The sequence below is a fragment of the Bipolaris oryzae genome, assembly GCF_000523455.1.
Source record: "Bipolaris oryzae ATCC 44560 unplaced genomic scaffold scaffold_274, whole genome shotgun sequence".
Lineage (NCBI taxonomy): Eukaryota > Fungi > Ascomycota > Dothideomycetes > Pleosporales > Pleosporaceae > Bipolaris > Bipolaris oryzae.
This window is the reverse complement of record NW_006911550.1, coordinates 1-22,222: the sequence shown is the minus strand read 5'-3', so window position 1 is coordinate 22,222 and position 22,222 is coordinate 1. Positions and strand designations below refer to the sequence as shown.

The 22,222-nt window shown below is 48.0% G+C and overlaps 10 protein-coding genes across 10 annotated transcripts; 6 read left to right on the top strand and 4 right to left on the bottom strand.

Moving 5' to 3' along the window:
* Positions 1–527: 527 nt before the first annotated feature.
* COCMIDRAFT_9921 (uncharacterized protein) lies at positions 528–2,338 on the bottom strand (the record flags this gene model as incomplete). Its single annotated transcript, XM_007695142.1, has 6 exons — positions 528–706; positions 779–1,331; positions 1,394–1,590; positions 1,647–1,677; positions 1,735–2,271; positions 2,327–2,338. The coding sequence occupies 6 exons, from the start codon at positions 2,336–2,338 to the stop codon at positions 528–530; spliced, it is 1,509 nt and encodes a 502-aa protein (XP_007693332.1).
* A 1,026-nt stretch (positions 2,339–3,364) lies between these two features.
* COCMIDRAFT_30863 (uncharacterized protein) lies at positions 3,365–6,697 on the top strand (the record flags this gene model as incomplete). The annotated part of the gene is made up of 8 exons (XM_007695141.1): positions 3,365–3,553; positions 3,619–4,420; positions 4,471–4,475; positions 4,536–4,820; positions 4,867–5,119; positions 5,191–5,855; positions 5,922–6,092; positions 6,161–6,697. The coding sequence occupies 8 exons, from the start codon at positions 3,365–3,367 to the stop codon at positions 6,695–6,697; spliced, it is 2,907 nt and encodes a 968-aa protein (XP_007693331.1).
* A 788-nt stretch (positions 6,698–7,485) lies between these two features.
* COCMIDRAFT_30862 (uncharacterized protein) lies at positions 7,486–9,286 on the top strand (the record flags this gene model as incomplete). The annotated part of the gene is made up of 6 exons (XM_007695140.1): positions 7,486–7,654; positions 7,717–7,802; positions 7,863–8,007; positions 8,075–8,130; positions 8,203–9,151; positions 9,207–9,286. The coding sequence occupies 6 exons, from the start codon at positions 7,486–7,488 to the stop codon at positions 9,284–9,286; spliced, it is 1,485 nt and encodes a 494-aa protein (XP_007693330.1).
* Positions 9,287–9,500: 214 nt separating this feature from the next.
* On the top strand, positions 9,501–9,954 carry COCMIDRAFT_109519 (uncharacterized protein; the record flags this gene model as incomplete). Its single annotated transcript, XM_007695139.1, has 2 exons — positions 9,501–9,837; positions 9,890–9,954. The coding sequence occupies 2 exons, from the start codon at positions 9,501–9,503 to the stop codon at positions 9,952–9,954; spliced, it is 402 nt and encodes a 133-aa protein (XP_007693329.1).
* A 584-nt stretch (positions 9,955–10,538) lies between these two features.
* COCMIDRAFT_109515 (uncharacterized protein) lies at positions 10,539–12,179 on the top strand (the record flags this gene model as incomplete). The annotated part of the gene is made up of 2 exons (XM_007695138.1): positions 10,539–10,781; positions 10,848–12,179. 2 exons carry the CDS (start codon positions 10,539–10,541, stop codon positions 12,177–12,179), a joined length of 1,575 nt encoding a protein of 524 aa, XP_007693328.1.
* Positions 12,180–13,511: 1,332 nt separating this feature from the next.
* COCMIDRAFT_9916 (uncharacterized protein) lies at positions 13,512–14,696 on the top strand (the record flags this gene model as incomplete). The annotated part of the gene is made up of 1 exon (XM_007695137.1): positions 13,512–14,696. The coding sequence occupies one exon, from the start codon at positions 13,512–13,514 to the stop codon at positions 14,694–14,696; it is 1,185 nt and encodes a 394-aa protein (XP_007693327.1).
* A 275-nt stretch (positions 14,697–14,971) lies between these two features.
* On the bottom strand, positions 14,972–16,584 carry COCMIDRAFT_9915 (glycoside hydrolase family 43 protein; the record flags this gene model as incomplete). The annotated part of the gene is made up of 4 exons (XM_007695136.1): positions 14,972–15,542; positions 15,607–15,778; positions 15,830–16,184; positions 16,234–16,584. 4 exons carry the CDS (start codon positions 16,582–16,584, stop codon positions 14,972–14,974), a joined length of 1,449 nt encoding a protein of 482 aa, XP_007693326.1.
* A 1,173-nt stretch (positions 16,585–17,757) lies between these two features.
* COCMIDRAFT_109539 (polysaccharide lyase family 3 protein) lies at positions 17,758–18,743 on the bottom strand (the record flags this gene model as incomplete). Its single annotated transcript, XM_007695135.1, has 2 exons — positions 17,758–18,286; positions 18,337–18,743. 2 exons carry the CDS (start codon positions 18,741–18,743, stop codon positions 17,758–17,760), a joined length of 936 nt encoding a protein of 311 aa, XP_007693325.1.
* Positions 18,744–20,122: 1,379 nt separating this feature from the next.
* Positions 20,123–20,953, top strand: COCMIDRAFT_109534 (uncharacterized protein; the record flags this gene model as incomplete). Its single annotated transcript, XM_007695134.1, has 1 exon — positions 20,123–20,953. One exon carries the CDS (start codon positions 20,123–20,125, stop codon positions 20,951–20,953), a length of 831 nt encoding a protein of 276 aa, XP_007693324.1.
* Positions 20,954–21,002: 49 nt separating this feature from the next.
* On the bottom strand, positions 21,003–21,791 carry COCMIDRAFT_41470 (uncharacterized protein; the record flags this gene model as incomplete). Its single annotated transcript, XM_007695133.1, has 1 exon — positions 21,003–21,791. The coding sequence occupies one exon, from the start codon at positions 21,789–21,791 to the stop codon at positions 21,003–21,005; it is 789 nt and encodes a 262-aa protein (XP_007693323.1).
* Positions 21,792–22,222: the final 431 nt, after the last annotated feature.

Genomic DNA, 22,222 nt, shown 5'->3' with positions numbered 1-22,222 from the left:
AATAATAATAATAATAATAATAATAATAATAATAATAATAATAATAATAATAATAATAATAATAATAATAGAATTCGGTTTCACTGATAGATATAATATGTTACTTAGAAAACAACCTCGCGTTCCATGGTCAAGGAAAAAACACTTCTTGTCACTCATAACATTTCCATGGACTGTTACTTCTATTCAGCTCGCTCTAATCTGGGCTGACTCATGAGAAGCAACTTGAATCATGCATCGAAAAGCTGACATTTCAAGCTTAGTACGAACGGTTTGTTACAATAGTGTCCGAGTCACCTAGTCTAGACGCTATGTGCAGTCAGGATAAACAGAAGAAGCGTATTTGCGGCTGTCATGCTTTGTAGAGATTATCGAACGACTTACATACTCTCAACGAAAGGTAACACCAACATTGTTCAGTTGTGATTATAGTTTCCCATCCTCTAATCAACATCCCCAGCCTGTACCACCAAGGAGCAACCTACAACACAAACATTTTGGAATAATCCCTATAAGTTGTTGCGGAATTAGGTTGCCCAGCTGCCCTGCACCGGCGCCAGTTTTACCATGAAAGGTGGTTTCTCCCAAACCATATAGACCTTTTGATCTGACCAGTTCGAGTCGAAACATGCTTCCAAGTCGAAGTGCCACACCAATCGTGCAATCACCAATTTGAGCTCCGCATATGCCAAGTTCCGCCCAAGGCCTGTAACGGTCACAGTTAGTACATGTCTATCGATCAATAGAAGGAAAGGCGATTTTGAAAAAGGCAACCTACAGTCCCGGGGTCCAAGTGAAAATATTCGCGCAGCTTCCCTAAGGTCGTGATTGTAGAGCGGATCTTCTCCTGTCCATCTCTCGGGAATATAGCTCTCCGCATCGTAGAAGTTGAGGGCACTTTTGCACGCCGCGTAAATGGGAATTCCAACTGCTACATTCCCCGGCACCTGGAACCCATCGATCACTGCGCCGGTAGCATTTGTGTATCGAGGATGCGTGGCGGGCGAAGGCGCTTGAATCCTCATAGTCTCTTCGATACAGCCTAGTAGGTATTTGCACTCATTGACGCTGGACATATTTATCTCTGCTGCGCATGTGAATTTAGTGCGGATCTCTGCGGTAAGCTTCTCTAGCGTCCTCGGATTTGTTAGAAGCTGGAAGACTGCATGTGTGAGAACTGTCGCTAGTGTTTCACTTCCTGCTGCCATGAGGAAAGAAGCGTTAGAGTCGAGTTGGTACATGGTCATTCTGCCTTCTTTATATTCGTCAATTAGCTTTTCCATAAAGTCTGGGACCAGTGGTCGTGAGTTCAGGCGGTAATCGACTTTTTCCTATAATGATAGTGTAGGTATCAGCGATACAAATTTCCGCGTGAAGATTTGGAGATATCTACCTTGCTGATTGCTTGAATGGTTCTCACATTCGACCGCAGATTAGTACTGATACCGTAAAGCAAGAATAGAGGTTTGACGAAGATTGGTAGCCGCTGTGCTGCTTGCATTAGAGCCATGAATCTGGCGAGCTTAGGGACTAGCTCGATCCACGAGTGCACGTTGCGCGTCTCAAGACAATTGAATGACTGTCCGTATGCTGAGCATCGTTAGGTTTGGTCACTGTCCAATTAAACAGTCTTGTTGGTGACATACTCAAATATGCAATCACATCGAACACAAAAAACTACAAATCATTGTTAGTCGATACACTAACCATTCTAATGATATATTCTTAACCCACATTGACCCAGTCTTTGAGATCCACGACAGACCGCCCGTCTTGACAATGGTGTCTGAGGGTATTCATTAGGACATCAAGATACTTTTGGATTATAGCTTCCTGCTTTTGCAACGATGAATTAGAGAAACCATGCGCTAGCAGTTTCCGGAGATGAGCATGCTGTTCCTGGTTTGAATGCAGTAGTGTTGGTTCGCCCATTCCTGAATAATACTTCTCATCCTTTACGAGCTCCTCCTGACCGCGTCTTTTCTGCCCATAAATTTCCGTCCAAGCTGCAGGGCTAACAAATGTGAGTTCGTTGGGCGCTACGCGCACCACTCGACCATATTTCTTGTGCATTTCTAGCATGTCTTGCGGCGAGGTGCCTCGTAGTAGGGAAGCAACATACGGCCAGTCCGACGCAGCTCTCAATTTGGGGCCTGGAAACTTTCGAAGCGGGTGGAAGTAGACGTTGTATATAGCGAGAATGACATAGTATAAGAATAGCTTCAAAGGATTTGTTATCCACAGTACGATTAGAAGCGCATTATTCGAGACCTACGATAAGTGTTGCGTAGATAACAGTACTTTTCAGGACTGAGCTCAAACGCACGATGTTCGACATATTTTTAGGACTTGCTAAATTCACAGTAGCCAGGTTTCGCACTGAAAATTCGCTTTCTAAGTTCATCGGGTCGTCGATATATGTACTTTGTTCCATAGTTAAAACCTGATAGGATGTAGAGGTCAAGTTGAACGGCAGGGTAAGAGCTTGTATAACCTTTATTCTGACATCGACGTATATCGGCTTAATGGTAAAGATGCAGAGTGTATTTCCTTGCAAGAATCGTATGGTTATGTAGCAAGTGTGACAATCTTCACGATACTTGGGTATTAGATGAAGTGATTCACGAAGTTACGTACCTTAGCTTGTATGCTAAAAATTAGCGTGCGGGCTAGGTTCAACAATCTGGAGTAACAGCCTAGCCACTTTGAAATAACTACTAGGTATGCTGGTAAATTAGTTAAGTACAACCAAGCTTTGCCAGGGGTTGGAGTCAGGGCTGTATACGATTATGATGCATGAACGAGCTACTAGTGTGAGCCTTTACATTAATTAGATTAATAGCTTCGGGATCCGTAATTGTATGGCGAACAGCAAAGAAGGCTGGTAGTGACTATATCAACAACTTCGGAGTCCGTACCCTTGTCGCGGATAGCAAAGGAAGCTAGGGAGTAGACTAATAGCTTCGGAATCCGTAACCTTAGCGCTGGGCTCTAGGGAAACGCTCGTCAACAGCCCACGATGCTTTTCTCTCCCAGGTTTACCTGTGGCGGAAGGATTTTTCAATATCTCGGCCAAGAGTTTGTTATCGCACTTGTCCTTCTGCGTTAGCTCGAAGCTTTGAAGTATTCAGAAACCTCCACACCGCTTCACTTACAACAGAGTTCGGATGTTAAGGTCCGCCTCCGTTTCTTTAAAGCATATAAATCCTGGCAGCATGCAGCATTGACAGGGAGCAGACTTCAATTATCAGACTTGCATACTTATCATATGCTCATAGACTTGGATTAGGTTGTGTGTTACTATCTGCCACCTGCGTACGAGGAACGAACTTGAGTACTCCTACATACCTTCTCTCTATACATGATGGCCAAGGCACTTTTCGAAAGTTTGCCTGTGGTAGAATCCTCAACCAATGGTTCCGACCCGAGCCAGGCACGAGTAACGCCTGCATTAGCTCGGGGACTAGTCGAACGGGCATTCGCATCTTTCGACACTAAGTATGGCTTTTCGACCGCAAGCTGCCAGGTTTACGACACCGCTTGGGTTTCAATGGTATGTGGAAACATATACGTTCCCATCCCAATGATTCAAACGCGTCTTCTGACAACATCCTGTAGGTCAAGAAGACAACAGGCGCAGATGAGACATGGTTGTATCCGGAATGCTTCCATTATCTCCTCCGCATGCAGAGTAGCGATGGTAGCTGGGGCACCGATCCTGTGTCTCAAACCGCCGGCATTCTAGATACCGCAGCTGCTTTACTAGCGGTCCTTAAACACGCTGCAAAGCCACTGCAAATTCATGATTACTCCAGTAGCGATCTCGACAGTCGGATATCTCTTGCTACTCAGGCACTCGACAGACAGTTGAACGCTTGGAATGATTTGGTATCCACGAATCACATTGGAGTAGAACTCATTGTACCTGCATTACTCGATTATCTCCGTGGGGAAGACTGTCGATTGCAGTTCAAGTTTCCAGGCCAAGACGCACTTACAAGAATGTATAAAGAGAAATTCTCTCGTTTTCGGCCAGAAATGCTCTACAGCACGCATCCATCATCAGCTGTCCATTCGCTCGAAGCTTTTGTCGGCCGAATTGACTTCGATAAAGTTTCCCATCACTTATATAATGGGTCTATGATGGCCTCGCCTTCGTCGACTGCCGCCTATCTGATAAACTCTACAAAATGGGACAATGAAGCTGAGGCCTACCTCCGACATGTTATTAAATCGGGCATGGGTCATGGCGACGGCGGAGTTTCAGGCACTTTCCCCATCCATTTTTTCGAATTCAACTGGACCTTAGCAACACTATTACACGCTGGGTACAAAGCCTCTGATCTCGGACCCGTTGTGAATGATGTTGCAAGTATCATTCGAAATGGATTTTCTGAAGATGGCGGGATTATTGGTTTTGGTGAGACTCCACACTCTCTCCGCAATAGATGAAGTGACTAACTCTTACAGCACCCGTAAGTCGCTGATTTTGACGGGCCTTGTAAATGAGAAGAAGTTAAGCTAAATTCGTACAGCGTGCTGTTGACGTCGACGACACCGCCAAGGGCCTTTTTGCTCTGAGTCATTTAGGCCAGCTTGAAGGGGTTACACCGGCTGCTATGGTAAAATTTTTTGAGAAAGAGGATGCTTTTTGCACATTCGCTGGTGAGCGTGACCGAAGCTGGAGCTCGAATTGCCACGTTCTACTAGCGCTCTTGCAAGATGATTTCAGACAGAGCTATGCACCGCAAATCCGCAAGACGGTAGATTTCATCATAGAGTTTTGGTGGAAGTCTGATGGATTGCCTAGAGACAAATGGGTGAGTAATAAAATCTTACAACAGTTTCATACTTACGAAAACGCAGCATTTAAGCCATTTCTATCCGGCAATGTTGCTAGTGCAAGCATTCGTAGCTTTTCTGCGTAGTCTTGAAGATGACCACATCTTCACTCCTGCAGACCAAGAGCTTGTATTGAAAATATCGATATGTTTATTCCAGGCCTGCATACGTACCTTGCATGAGCAAGGTCTTGATGGTTCATGGGGGAATTCTGCCGATGATACCGCTTTTGCCATCTTGACTCTTGCAGAAGCACGCCAACTGTGGATTTTCAAAGGTACACTTCCATACATGAACCGAAGATTCATGTTTCAAAGACTTTGAAGAGCAATTCTAATAGGTCTACAGACTTCCAATCTCAACTACAGAGCTCTATTGACCATGGAATTGCTTACTTAGATAGAAGTGGTGTACGCACACTATCGAGCTCCTGGACTTCGAAAACCAAATACTCTGTTAAATTTGTCTCGGAAGCCTATGTTCTAGCCTCATACCGGGTCTCACAGCCAATCGAAAAATTTGAGGGTGTTGGTCGGTCTTTGCTCGTCAACTCCGATGTTCCACAAATCGGCCAATATGCATCATTTCTAAAGCAGACAAAACTTTTCTCATCCTCGCCGGAATGGCACATTCTGGCTTCATTGGTAGAGTCCTCACTCTTCATACCACTTTTGAGAGCTCGACAGCTGGACGTCTTTGCACGGGATGATTACAACCATTTTAGCAAAGGCAGCTATCTGAACCTTATTCCATTCACATGGATTGGGTGCAACAACCTGTTGAAATTCTATGTTCCCACTAACTTCCTCTTCGACATGATGGTCATGTCACTGATTGGCTTCCAAACGGATGAGTTTTTCGAAGCGTTTGCTACGCCAGCGTTCTCGGACGACCCAGATTCGTTAAACTCGATTATCAACTACGTTGTAAGCAATACTTTGGGCAAGGAATCAGAGACCTCGAAAGTCGTCTTACCTCCTAAAACTGCCGATATGCCATCGGAGCATCACGAGGTTCGTGCCATTACTTCATCAACTATGAGCACCATTCTAACATGACACGTACCTGACCTCTTCTAGATCTGCGAAGCGCTCTTACGTCTTTCTACACACGTGCTACACCATGATCGTGTTTATAAAGCAAGTGCCGTGGATCGCAAGAATTTAGAATTCGAGTTGCGGAATTTCTTACTTGGCCATGCAACACAAATCAAGGACAACACGGCGTTTGCCTCCCAGGGAGAAAATGCAGTATGTAAAAGTCCAGACCTGCTTAGTATCAATCCACCAGAAACGCATTTTAGCTCACTAGATTATAGGGTCACCTCTACAAAACGGAAGAGCGATTCTTCCATTGGGTACGAACAACATCCGCTGATCACGTCGCTTGTGCCTACTCTTTTGCCTGGGCCTGCTGTTGGGTTTCACAAACCATGGGGGATGGAGTCGAGATGTTTGCCACGCCAACGGAGAAATACCTCTCCGCCGCCATGGTACGACATATGAGCACTATGTGCCGTATGCACAACGACATTGGCTCCATTCCAAGGGACTCATCTGAACTTAATGTCAATTGCGTCCACTTCCCCGAGTTTCACAGCATGGCCACCAACGATCCAGCAGCAAAAAAGCAGGCGCTCACCACGATGGCAGAGTACGAAAAGTCCTGCTATGAGCACAGCCTTCGTTTGCTTGAGAAAGAAGTGCTTCGCGCATATCCTGATGATCAGGAAGCAGCTTTCAGTCGCAGCAAATTACGCATTGTGCAGCTCTTTGGAAATGTCACATGTTTATATGACCAGTTGTATGTACTCAAGGACATGTCGAGCAAAATAGGGTCGCGTCAAGCCGCATAAAATAAGATCAGGGCCTATCGTAGGGCAATTTGTATAGTGCAAGCGTTCAGGTAATTAGTGCTGATGCAGTCATTGTGCATAAGTTCCATCTATACTTTGATATCGCTGTACAAGATAGCATGAGTACGAATATAGCGATTTAAATCTGGGCAAAGTGCTGGACCAGAAAAATCGAACAAATGTATCATAGTTAAGTAGCGGAAGAGATCAAACGCGTGGATAATCTGTCTCATTGTAGATTTACACCTATAAAGGCTAGGATCTAAGCTATAGCTAATAAGTCACTAAGCGAGCGGGCCAATAAACCTATCATAACACTACGACTACGGAGTCCGAAGCCGTTAGTCTACATTTCCAGCTTTCTGCATTATTCGCAATAAGAAACTTTGTTGGTATAGCTTAGCACTAAGATCACGGGCTCCGATTACGGACTCCGAAGCCATCAGTCTACTCCCTTCTAGCTTTCTTTACTCTTCGCCATTGAATACTTAGTGGATAGGCATTGCCTACAGGGTACAAAGCAGTTAAGCTCCGGCATGAACCGCGGACTCTGACTCTCGATCGAATACGTGGTTGGCTTACGACTCATGAACATGAAGATAGTACAGGGTGCCCTTGCAAACTCATCTAGTTCCGAAATCATCGCTAGAATACAATGGGACTGAATCGTTGTTGAGAGTTCAGAGCCTTGAAAATGTCGGCGAACAGAAGATATGTGCCGATATTTATACTACAGTCAGGAAACACTAATTGTGGCAAGTATTGCATAACTTGATCGCACCTGTAGAATGTCGATACCTTCACACGTCAGCAGTTCATCGAGACCATCGATTTCGTTCGATCTCAATCGGTACCCTATTCCTAGCAAACATTTCATTGACGGACAATGGACTACAAGCAAGAGCAAAAATACACAGTGCTATGCCTCGGCCGTAAATGATCAGGTGATATGCGAAGGTGAGTAGCATAATCGCTTTCTCACTCTCGAAACTGTGCAACAACTGATTCGGTCTTGCAAGATTTCCAATGGGCTGGCAAGGACGACGTAGAAGATGCAGTTGAAAGCGCGGCTACGGGTCTTAAGAGATGGCAGTCCTTAAGTAAGGTAATGGAAATCCAGTTCCGTACGCGGAGTAAGGTTGGCTGACAATGTATCCTGTGAAAGGCCGGACGCCGAGATGCGCTGCTACGATATGGACAACTGGTTAAAGAGCATGCGGAGCAGATCTTCTGGCTTGAGGCTATACTCGTTGGGAAAACCCGCAAATTTAGCATGTTCGAAATCGACCACGCTGTAGAAGCACTTACTTGTGGGTGCAAAATATAGGGCAAGCTATGTTCCTGATACTGACTGGAGTCCATCACTAGATTTTGCAGGCTTGACATTTGCGCTCGATAGCAGAATCGTGGAAAGGGAAGAAGATCATGTACAAGTAAGTTTGCACAAGTCTAATGACAGTTAAAGTCATCAATAATACCATTTACTAATTGTCTGATTCTTCTAGTACATGATCCGACAACCTTACGGAATCTGCGCCGTCGTGCTCCCATTCAACGGCCCTCTAGTGTGCTACTGCATGAAAGTTGCGGCAGCCCTAGCAGCCGGTAACGCAGTAGTGGTGAAGGCTAGCGAGCTGAATCCTTTCTCCACTCTTTTCGCTGTATCGCTAGCTACTCAAGCTGGAATACCGCCTGGAGTGATCAACTGTATCACGGGAGATGGCTCCATCGGCAACGCTCTTGCTGAGCACATGAAGATCCGCAAAATTAGCTTTACTGGATCTCTTGCTGTGGGACGTGAGGTGCAAATTGCAGCTGCTCGATCGAATCTCAAAAATGTGACTCTGCAGCTCAGCGGCAAGTCGCCCATCATTGTCTTTCCAGACGCGGATCTTGACAAAGCCGCGAGACATTGTGGGATGTTCCTCGCACTCAACGGACAAGGTTGCACACTAGGCACACGGGTTTATTTACACAAGTCAATCTACAAGGAAATGCTCCCCAAGATTGAGTCATTGGTCCAAAGCTACGACGACAATCTAGGTTCAGACCCATTAGAAGATGGCACATGGAGCTCACCCCTCTTCCATCATCGTCAACGAGAAAGAGTAGAGCGGTATATCGAGCAGGGAAAGAAAGAGGCAACCCTCCTTCGTGGCGGGGAGATTGTTCCGGGTCCAGGCTGCTTTTTACGGCCGGCAATATTTGTTGATCCTCTTCCAGATGCTCGAATTCTGAAGGAGGAAATTTTTGGGCCAGTTGTGGTGATTCTTCCCTTCGAAGACGACGACGAGATGCTCAGACTCGCAAATGACACTGAATACGGGCTTCGTGCATATGTCTGGACGAAAGATCTCGGAAGAGCTTTTCGATTTACCAATCTGCTCGAAGCAGGTTGTGTAGGGGTGAATGAAGGGCCCTGGTCCCTCCATACCACGTATGGAGGATGGAAACGTAGGTCTTACCCTTTTTGCATTGATACGCTATTTCTTGCTGACCTGTGGGATAGAGAGCGGCGTGGGTCTCGAGAACGGAGAGGCCGGACTTCTCGACTGGGTTCAGTCCAAATCTGTTATGATCCGCGCTTAGCGAACAGCTACAGATGAGGGTTCAGGCTCTGCCCTGTGCACGATATTGCTAATAATCCCTGCGTTGCTATTATAACTAGGATGGGGAACAAAGGACTATATCAAGGCACGGTTAGCCCGCGCGATGGAAGGGGACAATACATCAACGATAATCTTCTCTGCGAACACAATCGTCACTCCTCACTTTCAAACTTGTAAAAAACACCAAAATCACTATGCAGCTCATTCGATCGTCACATCTGCCTGAATCCTCTTCCCAAGAACTAAGTGGACCGTTCACTGGATCAGTTCACTTCGATCCAATTTTCTTTTCGACAGACGGAACCGCATGTGGCAATGTTAGTTTTGCACCCGGCGCTCGGTCATACTGGCACATTCATGAAAAAGGCCAAATATTAACAGTAATTGCTGGGACTGGTCTTATATGCTCGGAAGGTCAGGAACCCAGACGATTACAAGTTGGAGATGTGGTCCATATTCCAGGCGGCGAAAAGCATTGGCATGGCGCTACTGGAAATACGCTGATGGTTCATACAGCAGTTTCGTTAGGTGGTTAGTTATATACGCGGCTATAGAACTCTAAGGTACTAACACGGTTCTCTAGATTGTAAATGGCATGAGGAGGTATCTCAGCTCGACTACGAGAAGGCAAACCAAAGCGCTATCTAAGCGCACGATGTTCTTAGGTTTGATTAGCAATAATTCTACATATGAAACTCGTTTGTTCTTCTATGACTTAAAATGGATCATCTGTTTGGCGCAGAACTTATCAGATTGTTTTTTTTTAGAAAAGAATGGCAGGCCACCCCGCAATCTGCCAGGATCGGGTATCAAAAAAAAACTTTTATTCTTCTATATGCAGCAATAATTCCTGGATGTTATCTTCACCAAGTCATGTTTACGTGCTCCTCACTTCCGGTGCTATTTGTTATAGTACCATTGGCCACGGCGCTATTTGCGATAGGACACTTGATTGATGTAGCCTGGCACTAAGACTACGGACTCCGAAGCTGGCAATCTGCTTCCCTGTAACTCTCCTCGCCATTTGATATGGTGTTACTTTGCAATAATTAGCTTTATTCATACAGCGCAGCAATAAAATTACGGACTCCGAAGTTGTTAGTGTACTTTTCCAGGCTTTCTTTCCTTTTTGGCGTACGGCGCCATTCGCGACAGTACCATCCCAACCTTTTCAGCATTTTACGTCTTTGAAAATTCTTATTGTAATTCTAGTAGTCAAGTTTTAGGGAACTATGAACTACACACTGAACAACCTACGAGTTATCACGGCTCCAACGTTGGCAAGTGATCACTCTCTGCTTCCTTTTGTTATAATACCTGCTATATGTATTTACTTGGTATACGCTCTGAAAACAAATCGCACCAAACTTGGACTTCCTGTTGTCGGACATAGGACGTTCTGGGAGCCCAAATGGCTTGTACGATTGCGTTTCATCCGCGGGAGTAGGTCGATGATCAAGGAAGGATACGAAAAGGTAAGCAGATTTTCCGGCCGGCCAGTACTGGCAGGAATAATTGAAGCTAGCTAAAGACTATCAAAGTATCGAGACCTATTCGTGCTCCGCCGTGTGGGAGCAGATGTGGTTGTTATTGGAGATAATAAGCTTCTTAATGAGATTCGAGCCCTCACCAACGATGCTGTGCGCTCTGTAAAGCCTTTTCTCGACGACTTTGCTGGAGACTGGACGAATGGAAACATATTTGAGACAAGCGATGTACAGACTCGCGTGTTACAGACGAAACTGACACCAAATCTCAGCACCTTGGTTCCTGTCGTCCGGGATGAGTTGCAATATGCTTTACAGAAAGAACTTCCCCCGTGCGATGGTGAAGACTGGGTAGAGCTGGACTTGATGACTGTCTTTCCACGTATCATTTCTCGGCTGGTTGCACGCGTGTGGATTGGTCCGGATCGCTGTCGTGACGAAGACTGGCTCTTAACAACAGCGCAATATACAGCGAATCTATTTATCACGGGGACCATTTTACGCTTTGTTCCAAAATTTCTACGCCCAGTTGTTGCTCCGATGCTACCGACATATCGACAGCTTCATCGCAACGTCAAAGATGCTGTGCGTATTGTTGGCGAACTGGTTGCAGAGCGCGAAAGGGTCGATACGCCAACAGCTCACCAAGATGTCCTGCAATGGTTACTCGAAGCGGCAAACGAGAAAGAGCGGAAGATTGAAAATCTGGCCCAATTGACTCTACTTTTAAGTTTGACGGCAATTCACACAACAGCATTGACAATGGCCCAAGCACTCTACGACTTGTGTGCGCGACCAGAACTTATCCCTGAAATTCGTTCCGAAATTCTCAATGCTCTCCAAGGGCCGCAGTGGCAGGGCAGCAGTTGGACCAAGAGCGCACTTGACGAACTCCACCTTTTCGACAGCCTGCTCAAGGAGTCGCAGCGACAAAGTCCTGTTTTCCTCATGACCTTCAACCGCATCCTTCCAAAGGCTCTCACTCTTTCAAATGGAGTGCATCTCCCAGCCGGTACCCGCATCACAGTACCGCAGAATGCAATCCTTAACGACCCGATACGGGTCCCCGGTGGGGATCCAGCAACCTTCGATCCCTATCGTTATGTAAAGTTGCGTAAGGACCTTAAAAATACCCAGCGGTATACCTTTGCCATGAGTGATGCTGAGCACATGGCGTTTGGGTACGGGAAATACGCTTGTCCGGGAAGAGCGTTTGTTGCCAATGAGATCAAACTAGTGCTCTCGCAACTCCTGCTGTCGTATGACTGGAAGTTCCCATCAGGACAATGTCCGTCACGCCCGAAAAATTTTACTGTGGACGGAGATATGTATCCTGACATGCAAGCCAGGGTACTTCTGCGTCGCAGAAAGGGTGTTGATGTGTGAGGCATAAAATTGGGGTTTTGGAATGACAGACATGCGGCATTATGACAGGTGCCTTAACGCGAGATTTAAGCCCAGTAAGATATTTTGGAAGGCATGAGAAACACGTAGAAGCTCAGGAAAAATATATGGTGTCCTAGTGAATTTCGTGTTTCAAAGTGGACTTATAGTACAGATCAACAGAGCACTTGATCACGTGTATCGATGCTACGCCTTTTCTGTTATTCAAGATATGCGACGCTTCCCATCAAGACATTCGATTCAGAATCATGCATTGAGAAACCGCCTCGGGAACCTGCGAAATAGCCATTACGGTTGAGACCTTGGATTTGCCGTTCACTGTTGGCCGCAGATTACCTATCAACGGATGCACATTGGTAAAAATGAAAATTGAACCGATTCCGTTTCTTTTGCTGTCAAAGATGCTGGACGAGCGAATTCGATTAATGAAGACTACTGTCACCCAGTTTCTTTTTCTCTCCAGCGCAATCTCTTCTAATCATAATAGAATCGGCCACGAACAGCAATCATTGTTTCGTAGCGATGCTGTTATCAATCACCGGATTAATCCCGTGAAGCACCTCTACTTATGGCAGTCATTTCCGGAATGTAAGCAATAGGATCCTGATGGTCATGTCGGATGCTGAGGATTTCGGCCGTTCTACGTAGCATAAGCCTTCCAAGCCACTAGCGCTGCAATCTACGGACTGTTGACAAGTTCCCAATCTAGCATACCAAGATGTTTCAGAAATCTTTTGCCGTTCCGCGACATTATCCAAATGGTATTTGCCGGAGTTGACCGTACATTGGGAGGGGAATCCATGGCTGCATGCCGTTTGAACCAAAGGGTCTTCATGCGCTAAGCGATTTTGGGAGTAGCGTCGATGAGGCTGATTCTTAGCGACCCACGTGGCGATTACCATTTGACACAAAATTCCATCTCACTCTAGTCACGCATCGTGAGGGGAGCCAACACTTAGTTCACTGCGCACATGGCTCGAAAGTTATCCAGATCCCTGGACCCGAGGGAAATGCCATGGCAGATTCCCCATCGCAATCCTTCTCACCACGATGCATCGTGATCCACACACACGCCCACGGTGCAATATGACAGGCGGTGAAAACTTCTCAAAGTAGCGGCATTTGTCCGAGCGTGAGGCTAAGCCCAGTATTATCGTGTTATCCTCCTTATCGTTCGCCTTCAGTTTCACGATAGACCCTTTTTTTTCCCCGCGTCGTCTCCGGTTCTTTCCCTCTCCACATTCTTTCCTTTTTGTTTCCCGTCTGCGCGCGCGTTACCCTCTTCGTCCTTCGTTCCTTAGCGAGAGCTGTCAAATGAGTGGCAGTCTCACGGGCAGTTGTCTGCCGCCTTCAAGCAGTTTACCTCCCATCCGTTTGCTAGTTTCCCTGCCAGAAGCCCAGATCACCTCGGCGTTGAAGCATTTGCGGGCCTTGTATTGTCCCGTACGCTTACCGACTGTCATTTCCACACCAGTATCCAAGCGAGATCAGCAATCCATCACGTCACCACCAGCCCCTGTCGATTCCGGCTATGCCTCTCAGGACGAAGACGAAGATGAACAAGAGACGAGTCTGGAGGAGCTGACCGCCGCTCTACGTGCTGATCCATTCGAACGCGCTTTCACCACGCAATGGCTAAATACGCTTCTCGCGCGTTCAGAGGAAATGGAAATGGATGAAGAGGCTCGCGAGAGGATTGTCGACCATGCTGCCTTTATTCTTTCGAGTCTATTTGAATCCAGCAACACCGACGAAGACCAGGCACTAACCCGTGACTTCAGCTTTTCCATGCCCTCTGGAAAAGCAATCCAAGTCACACTCAACGACGCGCCACTCTCAAGTACGGACCACACCGCTGTTGGCCTGCAATCCTGGGGTGCCAGCATTGTCCTTAGTAGTATGATGTGCGCCGATCCCAAGCGATTCGCACTGGATCCATCAGGCCTCGCGCCCGCGCCCAAGATTACCGAGTTGGGCGCGGGAACTGGTCTTGTCAGTCTAGTGCTAGCAAAGCTCCTCCCCGCTATCAACATTCACGATGGCGACATCGCCGCGACTGACTACCACCCCGCCGTCCTGGAGAATTGCAAACTCAACATCCAAACCAACTTTCCCTCAAGCTGCACAGATGCATCACTGCATGTGTCAACTGCAATTCTGGATTGGGCACAGCCACCTCAAGCGCTGAAAGCAACGTCCAATCTCCTTATCGCGTCTGACGTCGTCTATGCACCTGAGCATGCTGCTTGGCTACGCGATTGTGCTGCGCATATGCTGACTCTGGATGGCACTTTTTGGCTGATGGTCACGGTGCGCAAGACGGGCAAGTTCGAAGGTATCCCCGACACTGTCGAGTCTGCTTTTGTTCCTGAAAAGTGTCCCAAGAATGCAAGTGGTATGGTTTTCTGCATACTAGAAAAAGATTTTGTCGAGAAGAAGAGGGGTATTGGAAGGGGCGATGAGAGCGGATACAATCTGTATCGGATAGGATGGGCATAGATTACGATGAACATAGATGGGGCTTGAGGTGGCGTTTTGGATCATCCAGTTTTCCGTGCGTAGATCGACGATCCTATGATCTTTAGAAATGAGCGAACACTATCAACGTTTCATCATTTGGTAATTAGACCGGTGTTTGAGGAAATAGATTATAGAGGAACCAGCGAGTGAGAAGTAACTTGTGTTGTTCATCCATAATCTTTGGTAGAATTTGATCGAAACGTTATGTACATTTACCGTATTCTTGACTCATCAGTACTTGAAGGAACATCCAATCATTCTTCGGGCGGGTAGACTACAATACGATCAATATCCGCGCCCTTGATATCTTTGCCGTTGTAGAGACCGCCAATAGTAATAGTGTTGTGACTTCCCTTTTCCAATTCAAGCATAAGTGGCGTACTCAGAATAATTCCCTTGTGGGTATCTCTTTGGTACAGTGTCTGGAGCTCCTCGGTCTTGTTGTTGACAATGACGCTGGAGATGCGACGAAGCTGCCAAGTTCCATTGATACGATCGGGAGTGCCACCAGGTTGGTCACCGAAGCCCATATCGTCCGTGTTTTGATAGTAAAACGATACCCACTGAGGTTTGCCGCTACCTTCAATGTTGTGAAAGGTGACTTTGCTGTCGTTGCCGTAGATGCCAGTGACAATGACTTTGTCGCTTGCGAATCTAGCTTCCTGGTGCCACGCGCTTCCAGTCGTGGTTGCATCCTTGCTATAGTAGGTAGTGCCTTCGATGGGCGTGATTTCGCCAGTTTTTACATCCAAATCGTAGACATCATGCCAGACAAGTTCAATAGATTTCTCTTCTTCGTTGATTTCAAGTGGAAGCCAGATATACCTGTTCGTTATGAGCACTTCATCCTTCTGTTTACAATTTCTAAATTTCTTGCCTTGATTCCCACAACGAGATGGAATCCCATTGGTCTCCCATGTAGATATAGGTCGTCTTCTTGGTACCGTTGATACGGAGATTGAAGCCTGACTGGGAGTTGTACGTGCGCGTATTTAATGGCGCGATTATGAAGGGCTGCGACCAGGGACCAGCAAGAGAATCTGCGCGGAAGGCTACCACATCTTGATATAGTTAGTGACTTTTGCACACTCTGACGGAAACTTGCATCTCACTATTTGGTCGATACCCCGTCTTATGCGACATGAGGGCGAAGTAGCTCTGATCTGTCTGTACGATATTGGGAGCCTCTAGATCGTATTTATCGAAACGGTGGATGACTTTTTCAAGAGCAGTTATATTCTCATTGTAAGATGTGAGATAGACGTCGCGTCCTTCGCGGCGGTCGCCATTGGAGTAAAGGGCGTATGCGCGTCCATCTTTTTGGTCTACAAACATGCCAAAATCTTGCGACCAATTTCCAAGAGGCGCTGTAGCATCGACAAAACTGTACGGCCCAGTGATATTGTCGGAAACGGCAAAACCTTGGAGCAATTCGCCATATGTCGAATTGTCGGCATGCCACCACATCTACAAATCATTAGTCGAACCACCGAGAGAACATAGGTCAATGTTGTACATGGTACTGATTGGTAGCCTTGCTGTATGCAACTTTTGGTCTCTGGATGATGTCCTTCTTCGAAATGTAGGGATGGTCGTCGACTGGGGTCAATGCTAAACCGTGGGGCTCCCATGTTGCAAGATCGTCCGAGCTGTAGACGCTCACACCACCACCTTCTTCTTGACCTTGAACTTTGTATTCTCCAAACAAAAAGAACTTCCCAGTCTCAGGGTTCACAGTCACACCGCCTGCGTGCGCATTGACAAGTGAACCATCTGTTGCTCTCCATCGAGCTCCTGGAACAATCCATTTAGCAGACGTGGTTGCAGAAACCAACACAAGCCGGCAAAATAGCTTGCTGAACCCCATTGTAAGGTTTTGGTGAGAAGGCCTGGATAAAGACGCTGCTGGGTACAACGACTTGCTTGGACTTCATATAATAGCCGGTCAAAGTCCACAACTACTTCCCAGCCAAGCGATTGCGGGGGTTAATAGCCCGAATCCACAACAACGTGAACCCTGGTAGAGGTTGTGTGGGGCTCCGCACTTCTTCCGGCAAGAGATCATCGTATTTCTCCAGGTTTTAGCATTGCGCTATTACCGCATTTCGGTATGGTTGACCGTGGCGTCGGAAAAACCAAGACGAAAACCCCTTTGCCTAGTGAGGGGACGCGAGAATAGCCAGGCGAGCCGCAGATAGTACCAGTTCAAGCAATCATTCCGTATGTAACTGGGTCATCGCTTCTTTGGGTATATGTGCCAAATAATGTTGCACGTACACTTTTCTATGTAAAAGGCAGTTAATGTGACTCGGGGTAGCTCGAAAGTGGCATTCGCTTGTCAATTGCTGACGTCATGTTTACCACCAACGACTTCCTTCACTTGCATAGCTGCATAGCCAAGAGTTTGCACCGTGTTTTTGCCATCGACTGCGAATCAGACTGTCTTCTTAATATTTCTCTTTTAAAGAGTAAGTTGGGCTGCAAAAAAATTGATTGTAACGTTCAGAGTGGATGCGTACGTGCAGCCAGCGGGCAACGATTCGTTCTCAAGCACATGCCTCCATTTAACAGTTGTGCCACCAACGTCAAGTTGTATGGACCACGTGAAATCAACCCTTAGAGGCGGACAGACGACAGCAGAAGTGAGTGAGCAAGATAACAGTACCATCAATCATATTGTGAATGGTAATTGATTGGCCGGCAAATAAATATGTATGTACAATGGATAAAGTATATTCAAGAAGAAAAGAAGCCGCGAGGGAGCAAGCCCTAGCATAGGCCAAGCCACACCATGCCCTGTCTAAAGGCCGTCGCACCGGCACTCTATACAGCTTAGGTACACATGGAGAACCACGGGTTGAATGCGACACACCTGCCGTAACGGCAAGTAGTAGGTCCAGTGTAGCCCTTGCCACCACAGCGTCCGAATAGTGGGACACTGTTGCTGCTACCGTAGCCGCCACCGTAGCTGCCATCGTAATATCCGCTGCCCCTGACGGTCGATTAGTCACATGAACGATATGAAGGTTGCGGAGATGTCTTACTGAGTTGGGGTGACAATGGCGGAGGTTTTGGTGATGAGAGTGGAAATGCTCAAAGTAGGGAAAGACACGGTGGCGTTGGCGACTGGGGTGCTGCTTGTTATGGCAGTGGAAACGGTCAAGGTGGGGAGAGGCAATGTGCCGTTGTAGACTGGAGTGCTGCTTGCTGTGGCAGTGGGAGTCGGTACCTCAGCAGCACCGCACTCTGGGAGTTTCTCGAGCTTGCCCTGGGGACCGTTGCAGCTTTGCTTAGTGTTGAGCCTTTGGCTCTTGCCGTTACCCTTGTCAACGCCCTGGTAGTCTGCGCAGACCTCCTTGGTCTGTCCGCAAGAGCCGCTGATAGTGGCACTGTCACCAAAGTTGGGGTTAATTCCAACCAAGTCAGAGGTCAATCCAAAGGCCTTGACGTTCTCGACAATGACTTTGCGGGGTGACTTCTTGCTGTTGTTGGTGCAGTCACCACATGAGCGGTAGAGTTTGCCGGCATTGACAATAGTATAGTCGCGGATTGTCACAGTTCCAGGGCCGCTACAATCATGTTAGCAGGCTTCTATCTGCACTGGTAAAAAGGAACCTACTTGTGCTGAACAACCTTGTCAATAGCGTTGATTGCTCCACCACCGACGATGAGAGCATCACCAGTGCCAAGGACAGAAATGGCATCTTCACAGACGTCACGGAACCAGACGTTGGTCAGCGTGCAAGAGCCCAAGCAGTGGACGCCCTCGAGCGCATCGGTACCAATAATAACATTGGAGATAGAAGCGCCATCTTGGAGGATGAAGACGGCATTCTCGCTGCCAGTGTCGTCGTCCGTGTCACACTTGTGACCACGATCAAACTCTTTGTTGCCAAAGTCAACGGAACCTGTGATGACGCTAGCTTCTGGCAATGCAATGACGTTGCCGACCCGAGTGGGAATATCCAGAATGTGCGCAGCGGCCATATTGGCGATGAGCGAGAAAAGAGCGACTTGAGAGATCATGTTTTCAAAAAAGTGGCTAGTTGCCAATCAAAGCGATCTCGAGAAAAGGTGCGATGGATTAGAGGGATTGGAGTGTGTTTCCCGATTAGGCACAAAAATAGAAGGGAAAATAAAAACAGTGCAACGCGATAGCATAAGAAAAGGCGGGAATCTTACTGTCTTTAATGGTGACATGTCTGATTCTCTATGCATAAGCGCTCGGTTCGCGAACACGTATGGATACCTAGATAAGCGGGTGGTGGAGTATGCGAAATTACCGCAGATGGACTTGAATGTCCAAGGCCAAGACGACGTCGCAGCAGGAGTGGGGGCACGTTTTCTGCATGGGCGGATCGTTCGAGAAAAACGTGCGATGGTTACTAGTGTAGGACAAGTGGTTGGCAGCTGGTAGGGCTATGCCCTATATGGTCGAGTGACTTTCCTCGTGTATAGTACATTTGGAAGGGATGCGTCGTGACGGAATAATTTGTAGATGTCTTTATGGTACGAATTATCTCTTTAAATCTTCTATACAGCACTCTGGGCGAACGGTAGGGCAACGTTATTCAAGTGAAGGGGGTTTGCCATGACTGCGAATGGCAGGGAGGAACATTCTCTCCGCCACAGATCAGCTCCAAATTTGTCGTTGGATCTCATAGGATTTCTTGGCTTCAATTTAACATAGACTTGGCGTCTCGGCCAGACTTTTAGGTCTCGTTTCCGAGTACGGGCGGACAGCTACGAAAACCACCGTCCCCGGAAGGGTCACTACACCGAAACTCTCTTGATCGCTATCGTCGATTAATCAAGACATGTGATCCTCTCGAGGACCACATGTCATTTAGAAGACTCGCAGACAGATGGCTGCGGGCCTAAGAATGGGTCTCCTTATATACTTGGTACGTACTTACTTGCATGCCCATCCACGTAATCATCGAATAGCCTTTGCCACGGTACAAAGTGCTTACGCGCCAGGGAGGGAGATGTCACATCATGTTTGGAACTATTTCTGCAGGCTTGGAGCTATTATGTATGTACTTACATACTTCAGGTTAGGTGCCGGGTAAGACATTTCGAAGCCAACGGACGAATGAAGACGCTCCTAATAGGATACCGATGGGGGAATGATGTGCGATACAATATGTAGAACAGGCAATGTGGGCCCCGGTGTGGTTCTCGTCGTGTGCCGAATCTGTCATGAGAACCGTCGAGGTTTTCCCAGTAGGCCTCTAACTGGCAGTTGGGGCGAGGGCGTGGACGTGCGGCGGAGGACGCACAGACGTTCGAAGAGAAGAACATTTCAGCGGGCCGGAGTCTTGGCGCCTGGAATAATTTCCAGCAATTTCAAGTCGACACCAGCGAACCGTCAAGGCCGACACAGACCTCCACGCCGCACCAACATGTCATCAATGCGAAATGCCGTTCAGCGGCGCAACCACAAAGAGCGCGCCCAGCCTCTCGAACGCGAGAAATGGGGTCTGCTCGAGAAGCGCAAGGACTACAAGCTGCGCGCCGCCGACCACCGAGAGAAGAAGGCCAAGCTCAAGATCCTGAGCCAGAAGGCTCGCGACCGCAATCCCGATGAGTTTTCCTTCAAGATGATGTCGTCCCAGGTGGACAAGCATGGTCGCAAGGTGGCAGACCGAGGCAACAAGGCCTTGAGCGTCGATGTGGTCAAGCTGCTGAAAACCCAGGACGTCGGCTACATCCGCACCGTGCTCCAGGTCACCCGCAAAGAGCGCGAGGAACTCGAGAAGAAGCTGGTTATGGAGGAGCAGGGCGAGGTCCGGGCTATAAAGGACGGGGAGGAGGCAAAGCATGGCAAACATAGGGTCTTTGTGGAGAATGAGGAGGAGCAAGAAGAGTTCGATCCGGATGCATGGTTTGGGCGTGGTGAAAAGATTCCTAGCCGAGTAGATTCACCGACGTTCGGAGATCTCCAAGACGACTCGGAGGAGGACGAGGACCAAGCCACACAGCGGCCCAAGACACTGTCCAAGAAGCAGGCAGAGGCAGAGGAGCAGGCGCAGCGAGAAGCCAGGAAGTTCCGTAAAGACAGGGAGCGCGCGCTGGAAAGGACAGCCTCGAAATTGCAAGGGATCAAGAAACGAGAACGCGAACTGATGGCGGCAGAGGAGGAGCTGGAGCTGCAGCGTGCAAAAATGAACAACACAGTGGGAGGAGTCAACAAGAGTGGCATCAAGTTCAAGGTCCGTGAGCGCAAGCGTTGAAGACACTGCGTTGATTTGGAAACAACAAAAACGTAATCAAACATCAAAACTATAGTCTCGCCGGCATCCTCATTGCACCGTCCAACCGCAGCACCGTTCCATTCAACATGTCATTTCCAATGCATTCCACCACCAACCTGGCAAACTCGTCCGGTTGTCCTGGCCTTTTTGGGAACTCCATGCTGTTCTCCAGACTCTTCCTGACCTTGTCGCTCATCATGCGCGTCATGGCGCTGTCGAACATGCTGGGCGCTATCGTCACGGCTCGGATACCATACCTTGAGAGATCGCGCGCGAGGGGGAGGGTCAGAGATGCGACTGCTCCCTTGGAGGCTGCGTATGCAACCTGGCCCATTTGGCCGTCAAAAGCAGCGGAGGAAGCAATCATGATGATGACACCGCGGGCGCCGTCGGGGCCTGAAGAAGGCGCAGTGGTCATGTGCGGTATCGTCTGACGGATCAGATCCAGCGTTCCTCGCAGGTTGATGTTTAGTACGAAATCAATGCTCTCAAGGCTCAGTGGCTCATTCTTCTTGTCGATGATTAACCCCGGCATTCCCACACCTGCGCCAGCGACCACGCCTCCAATGTGCTTTCCTGTTTCCTTGGCCCAAGCCACTGTTCCTTGTACTGCTGCAGCAATGGCCTGGGTATCCGAGACGTCGGTTTCAAAGAACTTTGCGCGGGAGCCGAGTTCAGAGACGACTTTGGAACCATTGTCGGCATTGAGATCGAGCAGCGAGACGTATGCGCCTTGTTGGTGGAGTGCGCGTGCTGTTGCTAGGCCGAGGCCAGACACGCCGCCGCTTATGACGAATGTTCGATCTGCGATCTTCATTTTGTGTCGCTTGGCTGTTTCGCGCTTATGTCGAGTGTGTGGTAGAGAAGTAGGGGTAGGCAAGACTAATGACTACAAAAGAGGATACGGAATGCGTCGAACGTAGTGTTGATTTGTGTGTGTGAATGAACGTGAGAGGTCTCGTACTGCATGTGAACTGTTTCCCTAGCTGCACTACCATGTGCCTCGGTTCATCACCCTCCCCCCATCGGCGCTAAACATGCCCCAAAACACCGACACCAGCATGCCCCACTCCGTATCCGCAATTGTGATGCCTGCTCCGAATCATACCAATCTCGACTTTAGCATCACGGTATTGCAGAGTGACCACCATCCGAGTCTCGCAACTCCCAGCGCCCAATTCCCCCCACGACGGCTGCTGCAACACGTAGCAGATTGGTCACACTCGAATACGATACGCTCATTCCCCC